Source organism: Cynocephalus volans, chromosome 18 (genome assembly GCF_027409185.1).
Source record: "Cynocephalus volans isolate mCynVol1 chromosome 18, mCynVol1.pri, whole genome shotgun sequence".
NCBI lineage: Eukaryota > Metazoa > Chordata > Mammalia > Dermoptera > Cynocephalidae > Cynocephalus > Cynocephalus volans.
Window position 1 is genome coordinate 10,319,283 of NC_084477.1, and position 27,672 is coordinate 10,346,954.

The 27,672-nt window shown below is 35.9% G+C and overlaps 1 protein-coding gene across 1 annotated transcript in view; it reads right to left on the reverse strand.

Moving 5' to 3' along the window:
• DNAH14 (dynein axonemal heavy chain 14) overlaps positions 1–27,672 on the reverse strand; it is a 338,933-nt gene that overhangs the window by 162,694 nt on the left and 148,567 nt on the right. The window contains exons 34-36 of the mRNA XM_063082910.1: positions 24,881–25,052; positions 8,433–8,522; positions 2,478–2,612 (exon numbers count right to left, since the gene is read on the reverse strand). Of these exons, the coding sequence (XP_062938980.1) occupies positions 2,478–2,612; positions 8,433–8,522; positions 24,881–25,052 (397 nt within the window). The remainder of the gene's footprint in view (positions 1–2,477; positions 2,613–8,432; positions 8,523–24,880; positions 25,053–27,672) is intronic.

A 27,672-nucleotide genomic window follows, 5' to 3' on the forward strand; every position in this document is an offset into this window, starting at 1 on the left:
TATTTAGGATGCCATAACATAATGCCACAGACTGGGTGGCTTAAACAACAGAAATTTATTTTCTCATTGTTCTGGGGGCTAGAAGTCTAAGATCAAGGTGTCAGGAGGTTTGATTTCTTCTGAGGCCTCTCTCCTTGGATTGCAGATGACTGCCTTCTTACTGTGTCCTCACATTGCCTTTTCTCTGTGCATACACATATCCCTGATGTCTCTTTGTTTTTCCAAATTTTCTCTTCTAATAAGGACACCAGTCAGATTGGGTTAGGGCCCACCATAACAGCCTCATTTAACTTACTCAGCTCTACATACCCTAAATACAGCAGTCCCCCTTATCTGTAGTTTTGCTTTCCATGGTTTCAGTTTCCTGTGGTCAACCACAGTCCAAAAATATTAAGTGGACAACTCTGGTAATAAACAATTCATAAGTTCTAAATTGTGTGCTGCTCTGAGTAGCATGATGAAATCTTGCACCATCTCACCTGGAATGTGAATCATCCCTTTGTTCAGCATATCCATGTGGTATATACTAACTTCTTGTCAGTCACTTAGTAACCAAGTCATCTTGGTTATCAAATTGACAGATCACAAATAGAAGTGTAAGTACAATTCAATAAGATTTTTTGAGAAAGAAAGGGAGCCCACATTCACATAACTTTTATTACAGTATATTGTTATAATTGTTCTATTTTATTATGTTATTGTTGTTAATCTCTTACTGTGCCTAATTTATAAGTTAAACCATCAAAGGAATGTATGCATAGGAAAAAATACAGTAAGTATAGGATTTAGTACAGTCTGCAGTTTCAGGCATCCACTAGGGGTCTTAGAAGAGGAGACGACTGTAACAAGTTTTGAAATTGGGAAGTATGAGTTCTCTAACTTTGTTTTTCTTTGTCAATATTATTTTGGCTAATTGAGGCCCTTGACAATTTCATATAGATTTGAAGACTGGCTTTTCCATTTCTGCAAAAGGGCCATTGGAATTTTGATAGGGGTTGCACTGAATCTGTAGATCACTTTGGGGAATATTACCATCTTAATAATATAAAGTTTTCCATTCAATGAACAGAAGATGTCTATTTACATACATCTGTAATTTCTTTCAGTAATGTTTATCATTTTTGGTATACAAATCTTTCTCCTATTGGCAAATTTATTCCTAGGCATGTTATTTGTGAGAAGCTTTTAATGACATGGGGTTAATTCTCAGCATATATGAGTTGAAAATACCAAGATTTTAAAAATTGAGATAATTTATGCAAAGTACTATCTCAAATATTTAGTGTAGAAAAAAATAATCAAAAGAAATACAGCAAAATGTTTTCAGTTATTCTTTCTAGGTGATTAATATTTCTTTATATTTTTTTATTTTCCAAACTTCTCTCAATTGTACATAGTACTTATGTAATTAAAAAACTGTTTTTAGTAAAGCAAATTACTGCCCATAGGGTTGTTGTGAGGATTAAATGAGATAATTCAAGTGAAAGTGTTTTAATACAGTACTTGGCCCATATTTAGTATGTCATAAATAATAGTTATTATTATTATTATTGCTGTTATAATTCATCTCTTATTAATAACAATAATTGCTTAAGAACTAATTGAGATCTACTGAGAAGGGGAGTTTTGACAGAGGAAAGGATAAAAAATCATGAACTACTATATGAGTCATTTTGAAGCAGGATATTTCACACTAACTGAAAAAAAATCCATGTAACTGAGAACTTGACTTTCTAAGACTTTTGGAATACATTACCAACAATGCATCTTTAAATGTGATAAGTAAGGTACTATTTACTGGAGCCTAACTTTATATTGAATAAATATATATCATGACTAAGTAGGGGCTATTCTATGCATTCAAGAACAATTTAGTATCAGTAAATCTACCAATACATCTTATTAACCAATTAAAAGATAAAAATAGATGCTAAAAAATCATTTAATAAATTTTTACAGTCAAAAAACCAAAGTGTAATGGGAATGGAAATATCCAAAGTATCATAAAGAATAATTACCAGAGACCAAGAGCAAACATCATATTAAATGCAGAAATGTTAAATGCATTCCAGATAAATTATGGGGCCAATATTATAGTTAACATTGTCTTGGAGGGTTAATTAATTCAGTAAAACCAAAAAAAATGTTATATAAACACTGAAAAAGAGAAAATTATTTTCATTTGAAGATGATTCAATTGATAACTAAAAACAGTTAGAACTCAGAGGCCATACAGTACAGTGGCTAGATACAAAACTAATATACAATTCAACAGTTTTATTTTATACTAGCAATTATTAGTTTAAGATTTAAATGCAAAAAAAAAAATCTCACTCATTACAATGACTCCTAACTACAAAATTCGTAGCAAAAAATTTAATAATAAAAACGCTTAAGTAAAGAAAACATAAAATGTTAACTGAAATATAAAATGAGATATAAACAAATGGAGAAACGTTTATTTACTATATCTTTACCTTTGAAGCAGATTCCCTTCCTTCAACTGATAACAAGTCTACAATTGGTAATAGTATCAATGCTTTTTCTAAAATTCTTCTGACTGTTGTTTTTCCTCCACCTGTTGGGCCCACTAACATCACACCAACGCAAGCCTAAAATAAAATTTACAGATTTATTCATTTGTAAACTATTTAAAAAATTTATTTACAAATACACCTCTGTTTACATCCACTGACTTTTTCTTCAAATTATTGTTGAACCCATCGTAATCTGGTTTCTGCTTATATTGACAAGGCTAATGCTAAAAACACCATAAATCTCTTAATTTTAAAATTTAAAGAATGTTTCAATTCTTGATATTTAACAGTTTCCACTTTTTGATTTTTTCTACTTTCCTTTGTGTACCTTTTTACTACTGGGTTCCGTAATAAAATTTGTCAGGACTTTACCTCTATTTTTTCTTTTTCTTGAGCTCTGATTCTTCTTTCTATGTTAGTCTTCCCTACCTCCTTCTTGTCCCTCTCTATTTTCTACACTGTCCCTATCCAATTTCATCAATTTGGCTTTCAACTATGATCTGGATTCTAATGACCCCATAATGTACACATTTTAACCAGTCTTTGGTTCTAAGTGCTGGAGTGAAATTTCAAATGGTCTACTAAACATTTCCATCTGGATGTCTCATGTGATTCTCAACATCATATGATTCTCAAACTCAACATGACCTAACCTACAGCTTCTTTTCACCTTTGCTGCTTCTCTTATTTCCCTAATCTAGTTAATAAAACCACTATGTACCAACTGTACAATGCAGAATATTTGCCCCTTTTCATCCTCCCATCTCTTAAAAATCTTTTGCTTGATTCTGTCTTCTTTCCGTCCCAACCACAATTGCTTTAAGTTGGTCTAATGCACTAAATGTTTGCATCTTCCCCAAATTCATATGTTGAAGCCCTAACTCCCAATACGATGATATTTGCAAGTGGGATCTTTGGAAGGTAATTAGATTTAGATGAGGTTGAGGGTGAGACCCACCATGATGGGATTAGTATTCTTATAAGAAGAGGAAGAGAAAACAGTTCTCTCTCCCTTTTCCTCTCCCTCTCCCTGTCATGTGAGGACACAGCACCTTCATTTTAGATTTCCCAGGCTCCAAAACTGTGAGAAATAAATGTCTGTTGACTAAGCCACCCAGTCTATGATATTTTGTTACATCAGCTGAGCTGACTCAGACACTTGGGACCTCAGCATCTCTTCTGGATTGTTGTAATGGCATTAAAGAAATTATTGCTTTTTAATAATGTAAGTATCACATAAGTTCATTAAAGTTCAAATATGGATAAGGCTGAAATATCTTTTCATTTACTTTACAATCTCTGTACCCTCATGGAAGCCTTGTGATTCTCTGATCTGACTACAGTACCAGACTACATCTGGCAAGGGTCAGAAGGGTTCAAAATGCCTTGCTTATCAAATGGAAATTGTATACTCAACAATGTGGCTAACGTGGCCCTAGTGGGTCAGGAAAGTGGTAGCTATCCCTCTGGGGTAAACTTTACCCCTCACTTCACCTCATGAAACAAACCTGCTGGCTCAATGGAGCTCTTGATTCACAAAGATTTTCACAAATGTTTGAGTCTGGTTTCTGATGGTTCAGCTAAGCTGAAACCTGACAGTTCTCACTGTTCAGCCTCAGAGCCAGCTATGACAAACCAAAATCGGACTTGTTCACTCTGCTCAATGGCCAGAGCTCTGACTCTTGGGCTTTGCCAACAACCTATATATCCGGTCTGCCACTTGGAAAACTACAGAATATTAAAGATACCCCTCTTTGGGGCTATGAACTGTGGAAACATATGATGGCTGCTGACCAAATCATCTGAATCACTCACAGGCCCATGGTGAGGATCCATATTTTGATGTGGTCATGCTGCTAATTGAGCCTGCCTTGCCCATATTGCCATAATTGCTATATAGATCCAACATTGAACTAGACATTGCAACATGTTCACCTTCAAAGACTGGCAAAAGGACTGTGTGTTTCTGATGCAGAAGCTAAGACTGAATGCAAGAATTATGACTCCTGCCAAAGGTTGATGCCGTTGTCTCGCACTGGGAAGCCCCGTGGAATGCACATCCCCACAGACTCCTGGTAGACTGACTACATAAAATCTTGGATCCCCTCTCTCGAGGCTATTGGTAGTGCCTCACTGATGTGACACTACTTCATGTATGGGGTTGCTGTTCCAGTCCAATCCATTGGACTGAACAAACCATTGTCTCTTGAAACTAATTTGTATCATGTGTTTGGATTTCTGGACCATTTCCAGTCTGACAATAGTGTACCTTACATCACAAATGTCACTCAACAACAAACAGATTATCAAAGTATTTGATAGATCTTTCACAATCCCTACAATCCACTGGCATCTGGTATCGAGCATTGGAACAGCCTCCTCAAAAGCTGTCTCAAAAGGATTTTTGACTCTATCTCCCTCATCTTCTCTTTCCCAAATGTTTTACCAAGGAAGTTTGGTTACTGTATGTGAGTTTTCCTCAGAAAGGGGTCATTCTCCTTTAATCTGCTTTTTGGATAATGATCTATATAAAAAAGGGAATTATACAGATCCATTTTGAAAGTTTGGGATACATCCCTAACCATTTATAGACATGGTAATTCTTTCGTTTCCCATGCCACCCTGGTCAGTACACATTCCATGTGGCAGGCTGACCCCACATGAGGCCTAGAATATTCAAATTTAACTCTAGTTGAACTACCTGGATTTTCTTGGATTGATGTGGTCTTAGATAATAAGGATAATGACAACTTGCTTGAGTACACTGCCAGCTGAGTCCCTCTACAGTGACCCAAGCAGGCCAAAATGGGGGATACAATGGTTCTCTGTAAGTTTTATAAAAATATCCTTGTCTCTCTTGCATCCAGATCTTCAGGACTAAAGTCTGGATGCAAGTAGGGGATGCTTGGAAAATAACTATGGTTAAAACTACTGAAATGGGACATACCAATTTTGTGGCCCTGCAGGGAGAGCAAAAACCCAGATTCTGGGGAGGAAATACCTCAGACCCTGGGAGATACAGGGGAACAGATGGATATGGAAAGTCTTTTATCATTTATAACTGTCCCTCTAACCTTTCTCAAAAAGGAAAATGCCCTAATGTGGCTATCCCAAACTACTGAAGGAGCCTTTAATTTAACTGACTTCTGGGACTGCCATCCCCTGCCACTTGGAACTAACCATGACTTAATCATTATTCCCCTTACTGAGAAGTCTATCAGAAACAGCAGGGGTGAGCTTAACTCCTGTATTTCCCATGCAAAATACTTGTCAACATCTCTGGGTCTTCTCCACCCCCTTTCCATTGCTCAGTCATTCTACAGGACAGGAAAACGCCATCTGGATGATCGCATGGCAAGCAGATCAGGTTGCATTGATTGTCCACAAGTAATTACTCCAAAAACAAGACTTAGACTTAATTATTAGAGCTCAACTGAGAATCTATGTTGGAGGCACTGTCAACCTGTACCATCCCCAACTTCAAACTGTGGTTTAAGTCCTACCTAGGGAACCCAACGACTGTATAAAAACACTTCCTTTCCGAGAGTACCATGTCTACCCTTAGAATTGCATTTCTTATGTAGAAGGTGGGCATCAAGTTGCTTCCCTCCTAAAAGCAACGCAATTGCACCTTAGAGGTACTTATAAGAGTATTGTTAAGCATCCTGTGTTTAAAGAAACACTACCTTGACCCTGGAAAGCATTCAGATCAACTTCAACTCATCAGCCAAGATTGTTATGGAAGATAGAATTGCACTAGACACTTCCTCTTTGCGGGCCAAGGAAAAGTCTGTGCAATTCACCATATATCTTGCTATACCTAGATTAATGCCTCAGAGGTCAAGAGGAATGGTTAATTCCACCTGGCTTTCTAAGGGAGACTCTGATGGCTAATGGGATTTACTCAGCTATTTGGGCCTGGAACCTTGGGTGGGCATGACTGAGATCAATACTTTCAGTTGGCCTTGTTCTGCTGTTTGGAGTCCTGTTGACAGAAACCTTAATTAAATCCTGTATGGGTTAAACTGAATGTATTCTGCTCTAGTTCCTGTCAGTCAGATTAATAATAGTCAACAGAGTGGCTGCAACTCATGGGAAAATTCACCAGAAGCAAAGACAGTGTATAAACGAGGGGTGGATATTGTTGGGAGGTAATTCTTTTTGGGTCTCTGACATTTCTATATGCCTTCTGACCAGTGGCACTGACAGTTTTGTTCAGGACTATCTTTTCAAGGATGTTTGTATAGCAAGCGGTTTCTTTATTGATTTCATAGTCCCCCCCCTCCCGGCTTGTAAGCTAACAGGTTAGCCTACCATAGTTTTGTACTGGCAGAAGACACTAGACCCCTGGATCTCTACAGTGACCCAAGTAGGCCAAAATGGGGGACACAAAGGACAGCTTATTATTCACAGCAGTAGCAGTAATCAGGGTAACATTATTTGTGCCAATTTCTCAAGACTTAATTGGCACAAATACTGTCTTCTGCCAATATCAAACTGTGGCAGGCTAACTCGTTAGCTTACAATCAGGGGTTAAATCTTGACAAATAGTGAGTGAAGGAAAAGATGTAATATCATAAGATAAAAACTCTCACCATAATTCTTAATTCAATTCTATCTCAAGCAAAACCCGAATAGAATATTTTGACAGAAGTCAATGGGCCGATTCTAAAACCCCTATGAAAGAGAAAGGACCGAAAATACCCAAGAAATTTTTGAAAATAACAAAAGTGGGAAATTGTTACCATTAGATATCAAGACCTATTAAATAGCTATGGTAATTAAGACTGTGTAGTGTAGGCATAGAGACAGAAAAATAGGCCAAAAGAATAAAATATATAAGAAATCAATAGAGAAATCAACCCTACTAGATATGAAAACTTGAATTATGGTAGAAGTAGCAAACCAGTGAGAAAAAAAGTCTTGGGAAAACTGGATAAGCATATGAGAGAAAATAGATACTTACCTATAATTAAAAAAAATAATTTCTAGAAAATTTAAAAATGGGAAACAAATATATCTAAAATTTTAGAAAAATTTATAGAAATATCGTTACAAAGATAGCAGAGTTCTAAAAATAGAACACAAAAAGCACAAATCATTAAAAAAAAAAATTATTAGGTTTTACTGCATTAAAAATGTCTTCCAAACAACTGAACATCAAGAACATTTCTAAAAAGCCAAGATTTAAAAATTCATTTGCAATGCATATAACTGATAAAGAATTATGATATAAAAATATATAAGAAATCTATACATTTATTAAGAAAAAGACAAACAATCCAACTGAAAAAATGAGTATATTACATAATCTAGCACATCACAGAAAACTCAAATGGCTCATAAACATAAAACAGAATGTACAATCATACTAGCAATAAGGGAAATGCTCATTCTGGTGTTTTTTTCCCAAATGTTTCATTCATGAAAAACAGAAAATTCAAAGAAGGTATAGCAATGGGATACAGAATGTTTTACACCACATTTGTAGGGATTTCACAAGTATTTAGTAAGGGGATGAAGGTGAAAAGGCTAATTTGTTGGGAGTTAAGGTGAGGGGTCAAATAATGAAGTCTTGGGAAATAGTTAATAAACCACTTCACTTCGAAGAATATTACAACAGCTGTCTTTTTTTTTTTTTTTTTAAAGATGACCGGTAAGGGGATCTTAACCCTTGACTTGGTGTTGTCAGCACCATGCTCAGCCAGTGAGCTAACCGGCCATCCCTATATGGGATCCGAACCCGTGGCCTTGGTGTTATCAGCACCACACTCTCCCAAGTGAACCATGGGCTGGCCTTACAACAGCTGTCTTTTATTATTATTATGTTTTTCCCATTGATTTTTCCTCTTGAAACCCAGGAAAAGAATTGCTAACATTCTATTCCATACCTACCTGAAGCTGATTATGAAACTGTATGATCTTCTCTTTCTGTGAGGGCCAATTTTGTAAACCTAATTGTTGTGTTGCAATAGATATTACTTTCTAAAAGGAAATAAATACATTAATTTAAATGCATTGTAGATTGAACCCTTGATTTTTAATTTTCCAAAACCTCTCTTAACTAGGTACGCATTACTTTACTTTAAGACAGAAACTCTTAATTTTTTAGTTCACCAATCTCTGCTCTGAGAATAAAAACTATTATTACTCTCCAGAAAAATACAATATACACATAAAATTTATGTTCACAGACTGCTGGTAGCAAATCCATAGACCCTCCCTCAGATTAAGAAACCATGCTTTAAGATGTATTTAAGAACTAGCTGTTACCAGAGTACAACTGTCTAACCATCCTATATTAAAAGAAAATTTTGAAGGTTCTATACCTTCTTGTAGTTCTAATCACCAATAAGGTAGGTTTTCAATTTTTTAATTATTATTTTAACATTAAGAATATTATAAGACAGCAAATAAAGTTTACAAGATTGAAAACATGATGTGGTTATACATTAAAATATCCCATGTAGTGGATGTAGCTTGGAAAGTTACTTAATAGTTTAACAAAAGAACTATATGGGAAACCATGCCTCCTTCTAAAGGAGAATTTATGTCAGTGTGGATACAAGTGGTAACTATGTCTACAGAAAAAATGGGATTTATCCTTTCCACCTCACTGATCTCTCCCACTCCATTTTTCATTCCTTGCATCACTACGAGACAGAACAAAGTGGCTGAAGCAGACACAGGGCAGGACTGTACAATGAGGAAAAAAGCAGCTCCTGTGGCAATCAGCTGAGATTTTTTTAAGGAACAACCTCTTTTAAATGGAGTTGATGAGACTACCCTCTTAAGGCCTGAACTTTGAGAAGTTTTAGATGTAGAAGGTATACATTCTCTACAGTTAATAATGTAAACCTAGATACCTGCTTGGATACAAGCAGGAAATAACATAGATGTAGAGTAAGAATAGCATAGGTGCACAGAAGATCAGCAGAATCGGGCCAATCAGAGATTCTCAGACAGGTCATCCTGCGTGGCTTTTCACAAATTTCTTACTTTGGAAGGCTCTGAAATAAAATCATTATCCTACTGTAAAACATTCATGGCCATATGTGATGTTCCTTGGAGTCAATTAGATGACAAACTGTATGTAGTTTTTATTCTATGATGTGGTTTCAGTAATTCTCTTTCGGTTACTCTGAGTTAATGACTCCCATACACTTTGGGTATTATTAGAGACAGATATGTGAATAGATTGGACAGATCACAATTGCCTTTTACTTGTGATTCAGATTCTTGTATCTCAATTGAAAAAATCGCATAAATAGCATATGTACAGAGTATTTCTTTAGTAAGATATATACTTATGAGTGTGTGCTATACACGGCTAGTCACTGTGTAAGCTATCAAAAATATAACATTAAATAAGAGACTGGATTACTCCTAATTTAATATTGAAATCACTCTGACTTTAAATCATGATCTTTGTGACATTTTTATAAACCATTTATTTATTATAATTTGGTGAGTAACAATTTATTAAACAGCCCACAGCTTGCATATTTATTAATGTAAAAATTATACGTATGGAAGAAGTAGCTGAATAAACTGATACACGTGTATAGAAAACTTTGTCATAAGCTCAGACTGCCATAAACTGACTTGGAAAACTGATGAAAAGATGAATATATAATGAGGCTCAAAAGTAAAACCATTAATGTGCATATAGAAAAGCTATAGGAATGGTAGTGCTATTTTTTTTAGCTGTGACTTGTAAAATGTAAAGGTAACACGAGGCACCTCGAACTTATAACTGGAGAAAAAAGAGTAGGCCTTGCCTCAGAGAGATAGAAAGATGCTCATGTAAGACAAAGAAAGCAAAACTTGACATTTTCCTTCTTTTTTATCTGCCAAAAAGAAAATCCTCAAAATGCAAATGTAAATCAAAGTCTTCAAAATGTTGACAATAGTTTAGAGACAAATATCCACTGTTCTTCTAGAAACCTCACAGAAGAAAAAGGAAAAAGATATCAAATTGTTTTTCACAAAAATAGGGAAACAAAGAAAATCTGTAAAATCCAAAACACATGTATGTTCTAATAGCTAAGTTTAGATGTATTAGAGTTTGGACCCACAAATTGCTGAACCAGAAAAGTCCAACTCATTCACTCATGTGGAACAAAGGACCTCATGGAATAAGACTCGTGTTAATTTAGGCAACTAAAAATAAAACACTACCTATTAAAAGGGCTAACAGAATACCAAGAGTCATAACTAGAAAATTTATAGTGAGATTGTGAATATAAAAGACAAAGTAGAAATTTTAAAAGCATCTGGCAAGAAAGAGCAGACAAAGGAACAAATATCTAAGTGACACTGACCTTCTCTAGAGTGACCCTGAGGCAAGTGGAAAATGGAATATTTTAAGGTATTAAATATTTTAACATATCAAAGAACAATAACTTTTAATTTAAAAATTTGTAACCATATTATCATTTAAATGTGAGGGCATACCAAAAATAATCTCAGGTGTGAAAGTTCTCAGAAGGTTTGTTACACAGAAACCTGCTATGAAAACAGTCTTGGAAGAAGTACTAAAAAAGAAGAATAACTTAAAGAGAAGTCTACAAGAGATATGTACAGTAAGAATGACAAAAAACCTTGTTAGTTTACCATTTTCTAACTGTGTGTATGTGTGTGTGAGTGTGTGTGTTGTGTGTATATAAAAGTTAAGTCCGAGGGGAGAAAAAAGGAGAAAATATAGAATGTACCTCAAAGAGTTCATGGAAAGATTTGTATTATCATTCAACTCTATTTTTTCACAAACTTTTTGAAGTATTCTGGTATTTCCATAAAAACCATGAAATAAAATTCTATATAGCATCAACAAAATGGGAGTGGGAGTATAGGGAAGACCAAATAGTGTGCTAAAGTACTTGTCTTGAAATAAGCAAATATAGATATTGAAAAATTTTAATAAATAAGAGCAAATAATGATGAATATCAGATTAACAGAAGTACCACAGAGAATAAACACAACATAAACACAGAAGAAAACTCAATCCCATAGAGAGCAGGAAAAGAGAGAAAACATTGAAGCAAAAAGAAATTAAATAACAGTAATGTATCTTAAGATAACAGAATCTACAATGCATATAAAAAGTTAAAATCAACAAATACAGGACAGATAATCATGGATGGAATTACATGATAACCAAGTCCACCAATATATGTCCTACAAGACATACAGTTCAAACAGAGATATAGAAAGTTTGGAATACCAAAGGGTAAAAAACTCTGAATGTAAGACTTCACATCAAAAAGTTAAAGATACACGTGCCCGACCCCAAACCCTCTCATTTCATAGGAGATATTTGCAAATTGTCTTAGGTTTACCCTCTGAATCTGATTTTTTATGTATGCTAAGGTAAGTCATTGTCTTTATTTAAAGAAGAAAAGATTGAAGAAGGCTCAAGATGACTGACTAGAGGTGCCCAGCTTGCCTCTGATTCAAAGAAAGTCCAAAACAACAAGTGGATAGTCACATGTTGAATACAGTTTCTGGGTGAAAACACTGGAATTCAGCAAAAGGATGAGGAAGACTCCTTAAGGTTTAGAAACTTGTGATGGCAGCATAGAAAGACAAGAGAAATGGCCAGTGCCAGGAGAGACCCCTTGCTGTGGGGAAAAGGTAGGCAAGGGGGAATCTCCAGCAGTCCACACCTACTGCTGATGCCTGCAAACCAAGCTACAAGATTGCTGTGTGGCCCTTGTAGGCCATGAGACGAGTGTGAGGAGCTGCTTGAAGCCCACACAACTGCATTAATTCAGAAAGGGAGTTCATGCTGAGCCCCCTCATTTCCCAGGTCCTGGGCCGCCATAGGACGTCACCATTTTGGAATTAGAGCCAATACCTAAGTGAATTTTGCCCTGAGGCTCAACAGCCCAGTATCTCCTCATCACATTGTGACTCTGGCACCCAAGTCCACACAGTGCCCTGTACCCCTGGGAATAGGTGGTCCAGTGTAATGCAGATGGAGTGCAATGCAGGATAGAGGGAGTCAGTGCTTGCACTTTCTAGAGCTTGACAGCTGACTGATCGGGGCCTTCTGCCACCACTGGTGGCCCTGCTGAAGGCACAGAGTCCTGCTGTGGCTCTGGCAAACCTGCCCAGAGCTGCTCATTTTAGCTGGGAAGCTATGGAGTGCCCACATGCCTCTCTTGGGACACAAAGTCCTGTCTGTACTTCCAGTGAGCATGCCCAGGGCCACCTGCCCCAGTTGGGGAGGTACAGAGTGCCACAGCATCTCTTTTAGGGATGCAGGGTCCTGCAGATGACCTAAGTGACCTTACACATAGTGGCCCACCCCAGCTGAAGAGCTGTAGAGCAACCAAGCATCTCCCCTGGGGGTGCAAGGGCCCAGCCATAAACCCAGCAAGCTCTCCCAGAGTAGCCACTCTTGCCAAGGAGCTACAGAACCCAGTGCCTCTACTGGGGATGTGAGGTCCTGCCTATGACCCCAACAACCTTGCCCAGAGTCACTCACTCCTGCAGAGTAGTTTCAGAGTACCCCAGCATCTCTCCCTGGGGTGTAAGATCTCACCCAAGTTTCCAGAAATCTTGCCCAGTGTTTCTCACTTCAGCTGAGGAACTGTAGAGTGTCCCAGTTTCTCTCTCAGGAGTCTGAGATCCTGGTGGTGGCCCCAGCAACCCAAACCAGGGTTGCCAACTCCAACTGAGGAGCTGTAGAGTGCCCCAGCACCTCTGCTGAGGGTATAAGGCCTTGTACAAAGCCCCAGTGACCCTACCCAGAGTCACCCACCTCAGCTGAGAACCTGCTGAGTGCCTCACTGTTTCCCTGGAAGTCCAAGGTCCTGACCATGGCCCCAGCAATCCCACCCAAGGTCACCCATTTAAGCTGAGGAGCTTCTGAGCACCCCAGTGACTCTCTTTAGGGCACAGGATCTTTGCTGCAGCCCCAGTGAGCCTGTCCAGGGATACCCACCCCAGGTAAGGAGCTGCAAAGCACCCCAATGCTTCTACTTATTCCAAGAGCCCAAGACCATGCCCACCACCCCAGAGACCCAGTACACTGTCACCTATTCCAGCTGAAGAGAGTGTTGAAAGCCCCAGCACCTCTCCAGAGAGTCCAAGGTCCAGCAACCTCCCCTCAGGGTGGGCCACTGCCGCTGAGGCAGACTGCCCCCATGCTTCTCCCAGGGGTTGGCAGTCCTGCTTATTACCCTGGTGACCCCACTCACTTTGGCAGAGGAACAGCCAATTTCCATAGCACATCTCCTAGAAATCCAAAGTCCTGACAGTATTCCCAGTAATTCTGGCCAGGTCACCCACTTCAGCTGAGGAAGCACTGAACACACCAGCAAATCATTCAGTTGATCAAGGGTCAATCTACAGCTCCAGCAACCATGCCTAGTGTCACCAACTCCAGGAAAAAGTTGTGAAACATCCCAGAGCTTAGGCCATTAAAGCACTTTCAGAGAAATCTGACACTGAATACAGTCAAAGAAATCACATGGAGACACTACTATGCTCACCCAGAACCAAACCTAAAACACCCTACCCAACTGATTCTGTAGAACACATGTACAAGAAAGAGTCTCTCCCTTCAAAAGTTACCCCAGAAAATAAGAAGAAGCAACTGTTCCACCAGATGCCCTGATATCAATGCAGGGATATGAGAAACACACAAAAAATGAGAAAACATGACAACACCAAAGGAAGACAGTCATTTCTCCAATACCAGATCCCAAAGAAAAGGACCTCTATAAAGTGCCTGGAGAGGAATGCCAAATAATATTCTCAAGGAAACTGAACAAGATGCAAGAGAATACAGAGAAACAACAAGACAAAATCAGAAAAACAATTCATGATCTAAAAGAGAAACAGCACAAAGATATACATATATAAAACCCAAGTAGAATTCTCAGAACTAAAGAATTTATGAAATGAAATAAAAAATAAAACCAAGAGCTTGAGCAACAGGCTAGATTGAGTAGATGAAATAATTTCTGAACTAGAAGACAGGTCTTTTGAAGTAACCCAGTTGGACCAAAAAGAAGAAAAAAGAATTTTAAAAAGCCTGAACAATCTATGGGACAACATTAAGCAAACAAATATCCATATTATGGCTATTCTGCAAGGGGAATAGAAGGGAAAAGGTATAAAAACCCATTTAGAAAAACAATAGCAAAAACCTTCCTAAGTATCGGGAAACTTGCTAAGTATATGGACTTTCAGGTCCAGGAGGCTCAAAGATCCCCAAACAGATTTAACCTAGAAAGGTCCTCTCTGATACACACTTTAATCAAACTGTCAAAAGATAAAGACAAAGAGAGAATACTAAAAACTGTAAGAGGAAAGCATCAAGTCACCTATAAGGGAATCTCCATCAAACTGATAGCAGATTTACTAGCTTAAAGCTTACACACCATGAGAATGGGATGATATATTCAAAGTGCTGAAAGAAAAAAAGTGCCAAACAAGAATACTCTACCCAGTAAAGCTATTCTTCAGAAATGAAGGAGAAATAGTGCAAGACAAACAAAAACTGGGAATTCAACACCACTAGACCAGCCCTACAAGAAATCTTCAAGGAAGTCCTACATCTGGAAGCAAAAGAATGATAACTACTATCATGCCAACACACATAAGAATGAAACTCACTGGTAGAGCAGATATGCAAATGAAAAAGAAAAAGAAATTATATCTTTTCTTTACAAAATACCACCAAACAGCAAAGACAAACAATGCTACATCTCAAAGAACAAGAAAAACAAGAACAATCAAATCCTAAAAATAGTAGACAAAAAGAAATAATAAAGATCAGAGCAGAACTAAATGAAATAGAGACCAAAGAATCATATAGGCTGGCCAATTAGCTCATCTGGGAGAGCACGATGCTTATAACAGCATGGGAAAAGGTTCGAATTCCTGTACTGGCCAACCGCCAGAAAAAAAAAAAAAAAAAAAAAGAAAGAAAGAAAGAAAAATGATGCAAAAGATTGATGAAACAAAACATTGGTTTTTAAAGAAAGATTATCAAAATTGATAAACCATTAGCTAGACTAAGGAAAAAAGAGAAAACCCAAATCACAAAAATCAGAAATGAAAGAGGAGACTTTACAACCAATACCACAGAAATACAAAGAATCATTAGAGACTATTATGAACAACAACATGCCAACAAACTGGAAAATGTGGAGTAAATGGATAAAATTTCTGGATACATATACCATACCAGGACTGAACCAAGAACAAAAAGAAAACTGGAACAGAGAAATAACAAATAACAAGATTGAATGAGCAATAAGCAGTCTCCCAGCAACGAAAAGTCCAGGACTGGATGATTCACCTCTAAATTCTCCCCTACTTTAAAAGAAGAATTAATACCAATTCCTCTCAAACTATTCAAAAAATTGCAGCAGGGAGTATTCTCCTAAACTCATTTTATGAGGCCAGCATCATCCTGATACCAAACTCAGACAAGGACACAACAAAAATAGAAAACTACAGGCCAATATCCCTGATGAACACACATGCAAAAATTCTCAAAAAAATATGAGCAAACCAAATCCAACAGCACAACAGCAAGATTATACACCATGACTGATCAAGTGAGACTTATCCCACAGATACAAGGATGGATCAACATATGCAAATCAATAAATGTGATACATCAATTCAACAAAATGAAGGACAAAAACCATATAATTATCTCAACAGATGCAGAAAAGCATTAATGAAAATTCAACATCTCTTCATAGTAAAAACTCAACAATTTAGGTATAGAAGGAAAGTATCTCAACACAATGAAGAGCATATCTGACAAAGCCACAGCTAACATCATACTAAACAGGGAAAAGTTGAAAGCTAAAGAACAGGACCAAGTCTAAGAGGCCCATTATCACCATTCTTATTTAACATAGTACTGGAAGTTCTATCCAGAGCAATTAGAGAAGAGAAAAAGATAAAGGACATCAACTTGGAAGAGAGAAATTAAAATTGTTCCTGTCTGCAGATGACATAATTTCATATGTAAAAAAACTAAAGTATCCACAAAAAAACTCTTAAAACTGATAAATGAATTCAGTAAAGTTGCAGGATACAAAATCAACATAAAAAATCAGTAGTGTTTCTATACACTAACAACAAACTATCTGAAAAAGATATTGAGAAAGCAATCTCATTTACAATACCTAACAAATACACACGTGTGCACACACACAAACCAAAACTAAAACTCCAAATACCTAGAAATAAATCTAACTAAGAAGGTTTAAGATCTCTACAATAAAAACTACAAAACATTGATAAAAGAAGAGGAAACAAAAAAATAAAAAGACAATCCATGTTATTGGATTAGAAGATTAATATTGTCTTTTTTTTTTTTTTTTTTTTTTGTCATTTTTTCGTGACCGGCACTCAGCCAGTGAGTGCACCAATCATTCTTATATAGGATCCGAACCTGCGGCGGGAGCGTTGCCGCGCTCCCAGCGCAGCACTCTACCAAGTGCGCCATGGGCTCGGCCCTGAAGATTAATATTGTCAAAATGACCATACTATCCAAAGTGACCTAAGATTCAGTACAAACCCTATCAAAATACCAATGACATTTGTCACTCAAGCAGAAAAAACAATCCTAAAATTCATTCGGAACCACAAAACACCCAAATAGCTGAAGAAATCCTGAGCAAAAAGAATAAAGCTGAAGGCATTACACTACCTGACTTCAAAATATACTACAAAGCTATAGAAATCAAAACAGCATAGCACTGGCATATAAACAGACATGGACCATAGAACAGAATAGAGAACCTAGAAACAAATCTGTGTATCTACAGACAACTGACCTTTGACAAAGGCACTAAGAATATACATTGGGGAAGGAAAGACTTTTTAATAAATGGTGCTGGGAAAACTGGATATCTATATGCAGAAGAAAGAAATTAGATCGTTATCTCTCAATGTATACCCAAATCAACTCAAAATGGATTTAGTTGAATTAGGTCCTTATCTCTCAATGTATACCAAAATCAACTCAAAATGGATTAAAGATTTAAATGAAAGACGTGTAAATATAAAACTTCTAGAAGAAAACATAGGGGAAACACTCCAAGACACTGCTCTTAGCAAAAATTTTATGGAAAAGACTTCAAAGGAACAGGCAGCAAAAACAAAAATACACAAATGGGATTACATCAAACTAAAAAGCTTCTGCACAGCAAAGGAAACAATCAAAAGAGTGAAAAGACAACCTGCAGAATGAGATAAAATATCTGCAAACTAATCATCCAAAAGGGATTAATATCCAGAATATATAAGGAACTTAAACAACTCAACAGCAGAAACAAATAATCTTTTTTTTTTTTTTTTTTTTTTTTGTCGTTTTTTCATGACCGGCACTCAGCCAGTGAGTGCACCGGTCAGTTCTATATAGGATCCGAACCCGCGGCGGGAGCGTCGCCGCGCTCCCAGCGCAGCACTCTACCAAGTGCGCCACGGGCTCGGCAAATAATCTGATTAAAACATGGCCAAATGCACTGTGGACACCACATGTGCAAGGGTAGGCAGTTGCAGCCACTGGTGCCCATGCTGCCCCCACAAGGTAATCCCGTTGCCACTATGGACACCACAGATGTGAGGGGGCAATTGCAGCAACTGGTGTCTCAGCACCCCCAATAAGGTAACCCCACTGCCACCAAGGATACCACAGACCCCACAGAGCAAGAAACCCTTGAAATGACTGAAAAGGAATTCTAAGTAAAAATCCTAAGGAAACTCAATGAGATACAAGAAGACACAGTGAGATGACACAATAAAATGAACAAAACTATCCAGGATATGAAGAAGGAAATTTAAAAGGATTAATACTTTAAAAAAGAATGTAGCAGAACTCATGGAACCAAAGGAGTCATTCAGTGAAAAAAAAAAACACAACTGAGAGCTTAAGCAGCAGATTAGAGCAAGAAGAAAGAATTTCTGATCTTGAAGACAGTCTCTCTGAAATAACTGAAGCAGACAAAAAAAATATTAATTTTAAAAATAAGGAAAATCTAAGCACAAAAAAATCGGAGTCATTGGTATTCCTGATGGGGAGGATAAAGGAAAAGGCCTTGAGAACATATTCAATGAAATAATAGCAGAAAATTTCCCAGGTATAGGCCAAGACACAAACCTTCAGATATAGGAGGCTCAGAGATCACAAAACTGATTCAATCCAAAAAGGTCCTCTCTAAGGCATATTATAGTCAAACTAGCACAGCTCAAAGACAAAGAGAGAATCATAAAAACGGCAAGAGAAAAGCATCAAGTCACTTATATGGGAGTCCCCATCAGAAGAGAATGGGATGATACATTCAAAATACTAAAAGAATAAAACTGCCAGTCAGGACATACCCAGCAAGTATGTCCTTCAGAAATGAAGGAGAAATAGTATATTTCCCAGGCAAATGAAAACTACTAGAGTTCACCACCACACAACCAGCCATACAAGAAATCCTCAAGGAAGACCTGCATCTGGAATCCAAAAAATGATAATCACTACCATGAATACACAAGAAAGAACAAAACCCTCCGGTAGAACAAAAACACAAATAAGAGAAAGAGAAACTGTATCTTACCACCTTCAAACCCCAAAAAACCCAAAGACAAATAATAAAAGGGAAAGAAAGAAATCAAAGATATTTAAAACATCCAAATGAATATTGGTAAAATGCCAGAAGTAAGACAACACCTTTCAGTAACAACCCTAAATGTAAATGGTTTAAATTCCTACTCAAAATACAGAGACTGGCTGATTAGATCAAAAAGCTAGACTCAACTATATGCTGTCTATAAAAGACTGACTTCACCTGCAAAGACACACATAGACCAAGAGTGCAGAGATAGAAAAATATATATCATGCAAATAGAAATAAAAAATGAGTAGGAATAGCTATTTTTATATCAGATAAAATAGACTTTAAGCCAAAAACTGTAAAAAGAGACAAAGAAGGTCACTATATAATGATAAAAGAATCTATCTGGCAAGAAGGCATAATAATCATTAAAATATATGCACCCAACATTGAAACACCCCGATGTATTAAGCAAACAGTATTAGTCTTAAGGAAAGAGACCCAAATATGAAAATACCCCAGTCTCAACACTGGACTTATCTAGGCAACAAGTCAACAGAGAAACACAGGATTTAAACCACATTTTAAACCAATTAGGCCTGGCAGATATCTACAGAACATTTCATCCAACAACCACAGAGTATACATTATTCTCATCAGAACAAACAAGAAACATTCTCCAGGATAAACCACATGTTAGGTCATAAATCAAGCCTCAACGAGTTTTTAAAATTTAAAATCATTTCAAGTATCTTTTCAGACCACAATGGATTCAAACTAGAAATCAATAACAAGTGAAACTCTTGAAACTATACAAACACATGGAAATTAAACAACACGCTCCTGAACGACCTATGGGTCCAAGAAGAAATTAAATAGGAAATAAAAAAATTTCCCAAAGCTAATAAAAATAAAGACACATTATACCCCGAAGCAATAGTATTCCCTCTTAGTATTGCTTTTACTAAGAGGGAAGTTTATTGTAATAAACACTTACATTAAAAGAATAGAGAGATTTCAAATAAACAATCTAATGCTACATCTCAGAGAACTAGAAGAAAAAGAACAATCCAATCCCCAAACTAGTAGACAGAAAGAAATCATTAAAATCAGAGCAGAACAAAATGAAATAGAGACCTAAAAAATGATACAAAAGATCAATGAAATAAAAAGACCGTTTTCAAGAAGGTAAATGAAATAGACAAACCATTAGCTAGGCTAACTAAAAAAAGAAGACAGAAGACCCAAATAACAAAAATTAGAAAAGAAAAAGGAGACATTACAACCAATACCACAGAAATACAAAGAATCGCTAGAGACTATTATAAATAACTATAATAAAGTTAGGTAACAATCTTAATATCTGACTAAATGGGTCTTAAAGCAAAATAACAGCCTACGGGCCAAAGAGGAATAAGATACTGGCAAAAGAGTAAGAATATCAAACATTTATACAACTAATAATATAACTTCAAACTATATAAAGCAATAATAGACAGAAGTTCAGGGGTAAATACCTATGTCAATGATTTAGTTAGGATCTTAATACACCTCCTTCAGAAACTGATAGATCAACAAAAAATAAGCAGAAATATAAAAGCTCTGAAAAATACAATTAATAGGCTATATATAACTATATGTCGAAAAGCATAGAATACATACTATTTTGAGCACACACAAGGCACTTACAAAAAATGACCATTCATTAGGTGATATGGGGAACCTTAATAAATTCAAAAGGATAAATAAATAAATTATAGAATATAGTCTCCAATCAAAATTAAGTATAAATAGATAGTTAATAACAAAAAATTGTTTAAAATCTCGTATATTTAGAAACAAAATAACTCCTAGGTTACATTTCCTTTTATACAAGTCATCGTAAAGGAAATTAAGAAATATTTATAACTGAATGCTAATTAAAATACTAGATGTCAAAATTTGTGGGAAACAGCTAAAGCAATAATTAAAGGAAAATTTATAGCTCTAAATAGTTTAGGAGGAAACAATAAAGATAAAATATAAATTAAGCATTCAAATCAAGAAACTAGAAAAAAGTGTAATAGAACAAGCCCAATGAAACGAAACATATGAAAATGATGAAAAAAAGAACAGAAATCAATCAAATAGAGAATAAAAATAATAGAAAACATAAACAAAACCAAAAGCAATTTCTTTGAAAAGATTCATTACAGAACTCAAAAATGGACAATGATGAAAAAAATTGTAGCAGAGATTTAAAAATGAGAGTATTATGAACAACTTGAGTTAGTAAGATTGAAAACATAAAAATGTATAAAAGATAGAAAATGTGAACTAATCACTAAGTAACAGAAAATCAAAACGATATTCAAAGCCTCTTCTCATCCCTAAAAAATCCAGACCCAAAAGGTTTTATAGTGAATTTCACCAAAAACTTATGAAATAGTTCATTTCTATCTAATACACAATGATTTTCTAGAAAATAGAAGAACACTTGTTGTTCAGCTTATTTTGAGGATCTAGTATAATCTTGACTCTAAAAACAAGTAAGGACATTTCACTTATAAATGTACATGTGCAAATACTAAATAAAGTTTTAACTACCTCAATCCAATAGTGTATTAAAAATCACATGATGATAAGATATGATGTATCCTAGGAACGTAAGAATGATTTAATGTCAGAAAAGTATCAGAAAAAATAGAAAAAGAAATTAGACATACGAATTGGACGGAAAGATATACAACTCTCATTATGGGCACATGATATGATGATCTACCAAGAAAAAACAATTGAACTGATATACAAAATTGGTGCTAATTTTGTACTAATAAGCATTCAGCAGGTTTCCAAGTTCACGATCAGTTTACCAAATCAAAGCCATTGAACTACACCTGCAATAATCACCTAGAAATATAATGACATTCCATTATCAAAAAATAAAATGAGATACTAGGAATTCACTTATATAGCTTGATAATGTAGAAATAATACAACTAACAAAAATTGGGAGGAGACAGTGGTAAGAAATTGGAAGACAGAATAAGTTCATGGATTTCTTTTCCATCAGACAGTGAGAAGAAAGATATTTTTAATTTACAAAGGTAAAAAAATAAGAGAGGTAACATTACTACCTAAATTTGGGCAGCAGAAAAAACAAAAGAAAGAGGAAGAGAAGAGGATCAAATTAATTTTTGTCATTTTTCATATTAGAAAACTAACAGATTCTATACAAAAAATAGATAACTATGGATATCATAAAAATTTAGAATTATAAAGGTTATCCCAAGAATAAAAATTGTAAACCTACATAAAAATCAGTAGAACAAACAAATCAAAACAAAATAAAAAGCAAATGCACAAGAGTCTTAAAAAACTATAAAAACTAAAAATATAACATAAAATAATATGCTAGAACTAAGATCAAATTTGTCATGTCTATAAATGTAAATAGGCTTAATTCACCTCATGAGAGAAATAAATATTCAGATTAGATCATAAAGCAAACCACAACTCTATGCTTTGTATATAAAAAAGGCATATTTAAAGTGACTCATAAAGTTTGAGAATAAAGTAATGTCCAAAAATGAAAATAAGATAATGTCCAAAAGGTGAATAAACAAACAAACAAACAAAATGGAGTAACAATCTTAACAAAGTGGCATTCACGACAAAAAAAGAAAAAAAAATTAGACAAGAAAAATAGGGCATTGTATGTTAAAGGGTACAGTTCATAATGATGATTTATCATTGATATTTATTTACCAAAGACCACAGTAACAACTATGAAAGCAGAAATTACAAGAGTAGACATAAATGTACAAATAAGAGACATTTACTTCTCTCAGCCAAAGGTAAATCAAATAAAGCAGTGTAAGTAAGGCTATAGGTGACCTAAACAACACAATAAATAAGACAGATTTAATGGAGATAAATTGAACTCTACATCTTGCATTTGCAATTGATATGCAAATATACCTTCTTTTCATGTAAATATGGGATATTCATAAAAATTAGCCATGTATTAGGTCACAAAAAAAATCTAAATTAAATTCCTAAGAGTAAATAAGAAAGACAATATTCGCTGATTATAAGACAGTAAGAGTAAAAATTCATAACAAAATCAGAAAAAAGGCCCTTCCACCTAGAAATTGAAAACAGGAAAAACCCGTGTTTTAAAGAATCTTTAGGAAAAACAGGAAGTGCTCACTGAGATTACAGAATTTCTAGAAAAAGATAACTAAGAAAACCTTACATAAACCTATAGTATACATAAATAAGACAATGTTTAGAGGAAATCTGATAGTCTTATAAACTTAGATTAGTAAAAAAAAAAAGTAAGAAACTATATACATAAGACACCTTACTTAAAAAGCTGGAAAAAGCATTACACAAAACGCAGAGGAATAAAGTAAAATATTTAAAAAGATTAAAACAGATACCAAAGAGTTTGGAAACAGAAAAAGGTGTATTAAATAAATAAAAGGCTGGTTCTTTGAGGAAAAAAAAATAATACATCAGAGAAATGGCTAGGTAATCTAACTGAGGAAGAAAACACAGATTAAGAAAATAAGTGACTGCGGGAATAACCTGAGAAGCATGAAATTGAAAGAATCATAAGATAGTGCTTTGTTCAACTCCAAACTAGCACATTTTAAAACTTGAATGAAATGAGAGTATTTGTTTAGTTTAACAAAATTGATCTTAGAAGAGATATAAAGTCTCAGTAGACTTGTTTTCACAGACTAGAACCACGAAAGAGCTGTCCTGTCATAAAACTCCTGGTCCAGATAGTTTTCAAGGGAAGTCCTTCCCAATCTTCCCACATCACCTAACGAATAGTCTCCTTTTGAAAAATGTTTCATGTGTGATCAAAAATGATATATATTCTGAGCTTGTTGGGTATAAAGTTGTATATGTAGTCTATTAATTATATTTCAAAAACTAGTAATTTTGAAGCTGTTTAAATTATATTTTCTAAAATAGATATTAAAAACATTTTTTAAAGACAGGGTCTGAGGGAAAGGAATCAATATAATTAGACGGCCCAACACCCGACAGAGGCTGGGAAAAGCCAGAAAATGGAGAAGTTCAAGAGGAAAGAAATAGGAGAGAAAGAGATGAAGGAAAGAAGAACGACAGGATATATGGGAAAGATAACCTGGTCCAGCCAGATTGTGAAAGGTATTATATACCAAAATAATTAATTTTGATTTTGTACTGCAGTCAACATTGATCCAACAGTGGCTTTGTTAATGTCACAGATCAAAGGTGTGTTTTAGGAGAGCAACTCTGGTGGCCAGATGGAAACATACTAGAATGCAGGGAGTGATAGGAGGTTATTTAACAGTATTTAGAAAATATATTGAGATCCTACCTAGACTAAGGCCAGGACTGTATATGTAAGAGAAACAATAAAGGCTTCTACAGCTATACTATGTAATTTTAATGGTCACAAAATATTTACATTTTTAGTCTTTTTTCATAACTCTGATCTAATTTGATTCTCAAAGCACCCCTTCGAAGTTGGAAGAACAGACACCATTTATTCTCATTTGAAAGAAACAGTCTTCCTTGCCTAAAGGTGCACAGTTTGTTTTTCATTCCACTTTGCCATGATGCACCAAGAGCTCTTTTTTTCCCCCAAGAGTAAATATATTTTTATCCCCCAAATTATAGAGTATTTCAGAAAGAACTGTAATACTTTTGATCCACATCTAGTTTCTTAATAGATATTCCACATCTAAATAATTCGTGACAATTTGCAAAGGTCTTATTACCTCCAAGGCTGGTTCCTTTAATTCTGAAACTGTCACTTCAGGAAAAATATCTCCTATAATCTTTTCAAAAAGTAGTACATCTTCAAGAGGAAATTTTGGTAAATTAGCTTCTCTTATAGCCTCAATAATGATCACAGTTTCATCTACTTCAGGAAGATTGTCACTGTTGTCACTTTAATAATAGAAAAAAGCAAACATAAACAAGTTAGCAAGTCTGCTTTGCTGACATTATTTTTAAATTAATTAATTTTATGAATATTCATGAGATACAAAGCTACCTGTCACTCCTCGTGCCCATGATGTGAGGGCCAGATTCATACTGGGGGCATACCCATTACCAGAAATTGCTTTTGTACCCCATGTCCCCACACAATTATCCCCCAACCTCCCTCCCCTTCCCCGACTCCCTCTCACTCCACTTTGTAGCCCTAGGAATGTTCCCTCCCTCTGTAAGACCACTGCACTACTGTGGACTTTCTTTACTTCCTTCTTTTCTCTCTTAGCTCCCACGTATGATTGAGTACATGCAGTATTCATCACTCTGTGCTTTGCTTATTTCAGTCAACATAAGTTTCTCCAGGTTCATCCATGTTGTTGCAGATGGGAGTATTTCATTCTTTTTCATGGCAGAGTAGTATTCCATGGCGTATGTATACCACAGTTTCCTTATCCAGTCATCCATCAATGGACATTTAGGGTGGTTCCTTATCTTGGTTATTGTAAACAGAGCTGCAATGAATATGGGGGTGCAGGTATCCCTTTGACCTGATGATTTCCATTCCTCTGGGTATATACCCAGAAGAGGGATTGCTGGATTGTATGGAAGATCTATCTGAAGTTGTCTGAGAAACCTCCATACTGTTTTCCAAAAAAACCATTCATACTCCGTTTTAGGGAGAGCTACTCTAACGTCCTCTCTTCCTCTCCTTCACTGCACAGCAGCCATGTAGTTTGGCTGGGATTAATGAGGTCCCCAGTTCCAGAGATGGGCCCTGACTGGTCTAGACCAATGAGAGTAGTGGCACTCCTGAGTTACTGATTCAGGGATTTTTAGTTGCAAATAACAAAAACAAATTTAGGCTAATATAAAATGAAAAGTAACACACCAACTTATTAAAAATCTCTAGGAGGGCCAGAACTAGGCTTGCAGGCTATGCAGCTGGGAACAATGGCCAAAATCATGCTACAGTACTGGCCTTGGGAAGACACGACTACCATCATCAGTGGATCCAGACAGCTGTGCCTGTTGCACCAGTACATCACTGATGCTGGCACCAGAACTGCTCACTGCCTCTGCTATTTCTGGTAACTGGCTGTAGCTGCCACGGCTGGCATCCTCACCAGAACGGACTCTGTATAAACTACCTCTTTTTTCACTAGTACTGTGGTTTGAACGTCCTCCCTAGGTCATGTTGGAATTTAACCCCCTCAATGGTGGTGAAAGGTGGGGTCTTTAAGAGGTGATTGGCTCTTGAGGACCATGCCTTTGTGAATGGATTGATCCATTCATGGAGAAATGGGTTGATGGTTTAATGTGCCATGGGCATAGTTCTGATGGCTTTATAAGAAAAATAAGCAAGGTTAGCTCTCTCTTGCTTAGCCCATTCTCGCCATGTGACACCCTGGTCACCACAGTACCCCATAGAGAGTTTCCACTCAGAAGAAGGCCCCCACCTCTGGACTGTAGACTTCCCAGCCTCCAAAACTGTAAGAAATAAATTTCATTTCTTTGTAAGTTACCTGTTGCGGGTATTTTGTTATAAGTAAGAGAAAATGGGCTAATAAAACTAGCTTCAGGTCTATATTCTAAGGTAGCTATGCCTAATTTGCCAAGATTTTATGTCAAAACCACTGTTACAAGGAAGTTTTAGAAAACAAGAAGTGGCACAGCAAATAATCACTAAAGAAATATAACCTCAGATCTAGTCAACCGTGCATGGTAGTAACTTGGACATAGTGATTCAAGGGTAGATAAATGACCTGTTCATTCAGAGTGAAGTTGAGGACTTCCGTTCAATGGTATGAACAGCCCCAGTTATTGTTAGAAGCCATCTATCTGCCAAAACAGAAGCCAGCCTGAAGACAATTCAGTACACAGAGGACTGCAGTGTTGAAAAATGAAGCTGAAACCTTAATGTAAGTAATCATACCCTGCCCCACCTCTGGATTTTCTGATTAGGCGAAATGATAAATTCCCTCTACTGTTTAAGCCAGCTTGAGCTTTCTGTTAATTTTAACAAAAGACTCCTAACTGATACATTATCACATAATACATCTGTTACTCCCTAATAACAATATTTTATATATTAAATACTTCATTATATATCGTAAATATTAAACATGCAATGAAAAGGAAAACAAGTAACTACATGTTGTATAATACGATTTTAGAGAAACGAAAGGAAGAAAAATTTCCCTTGCAAAAGTGTCCCCCCCATCCTCTTGTCTACTGATGTCTGAATTTTTTTATCAGGATGGTGAAAATTTTTTAAAGTCTTTGGTCCATAATAAAAATAACTAATAATAGCTAACGTTTATTGAGTACTCTTTACTAGGTATTTGCTTAATTCTTTAACAAGTCATTTCATTAATCTTTACAACAACGTAACAAGTGGGAAAAGAGTGACACAGAAAAATTAAGTGACATGCCCAATGTCATATGGTTGGTGAGTGTCTGAACTGGGATTCAATGAGGTCTCTCTGACTTCAAAGGCCATTCTTATAACCACTTCAGTACTACAACGGCAGACTCACATTGCATAGGAATGGACATTACTCATTTACATTTCCCC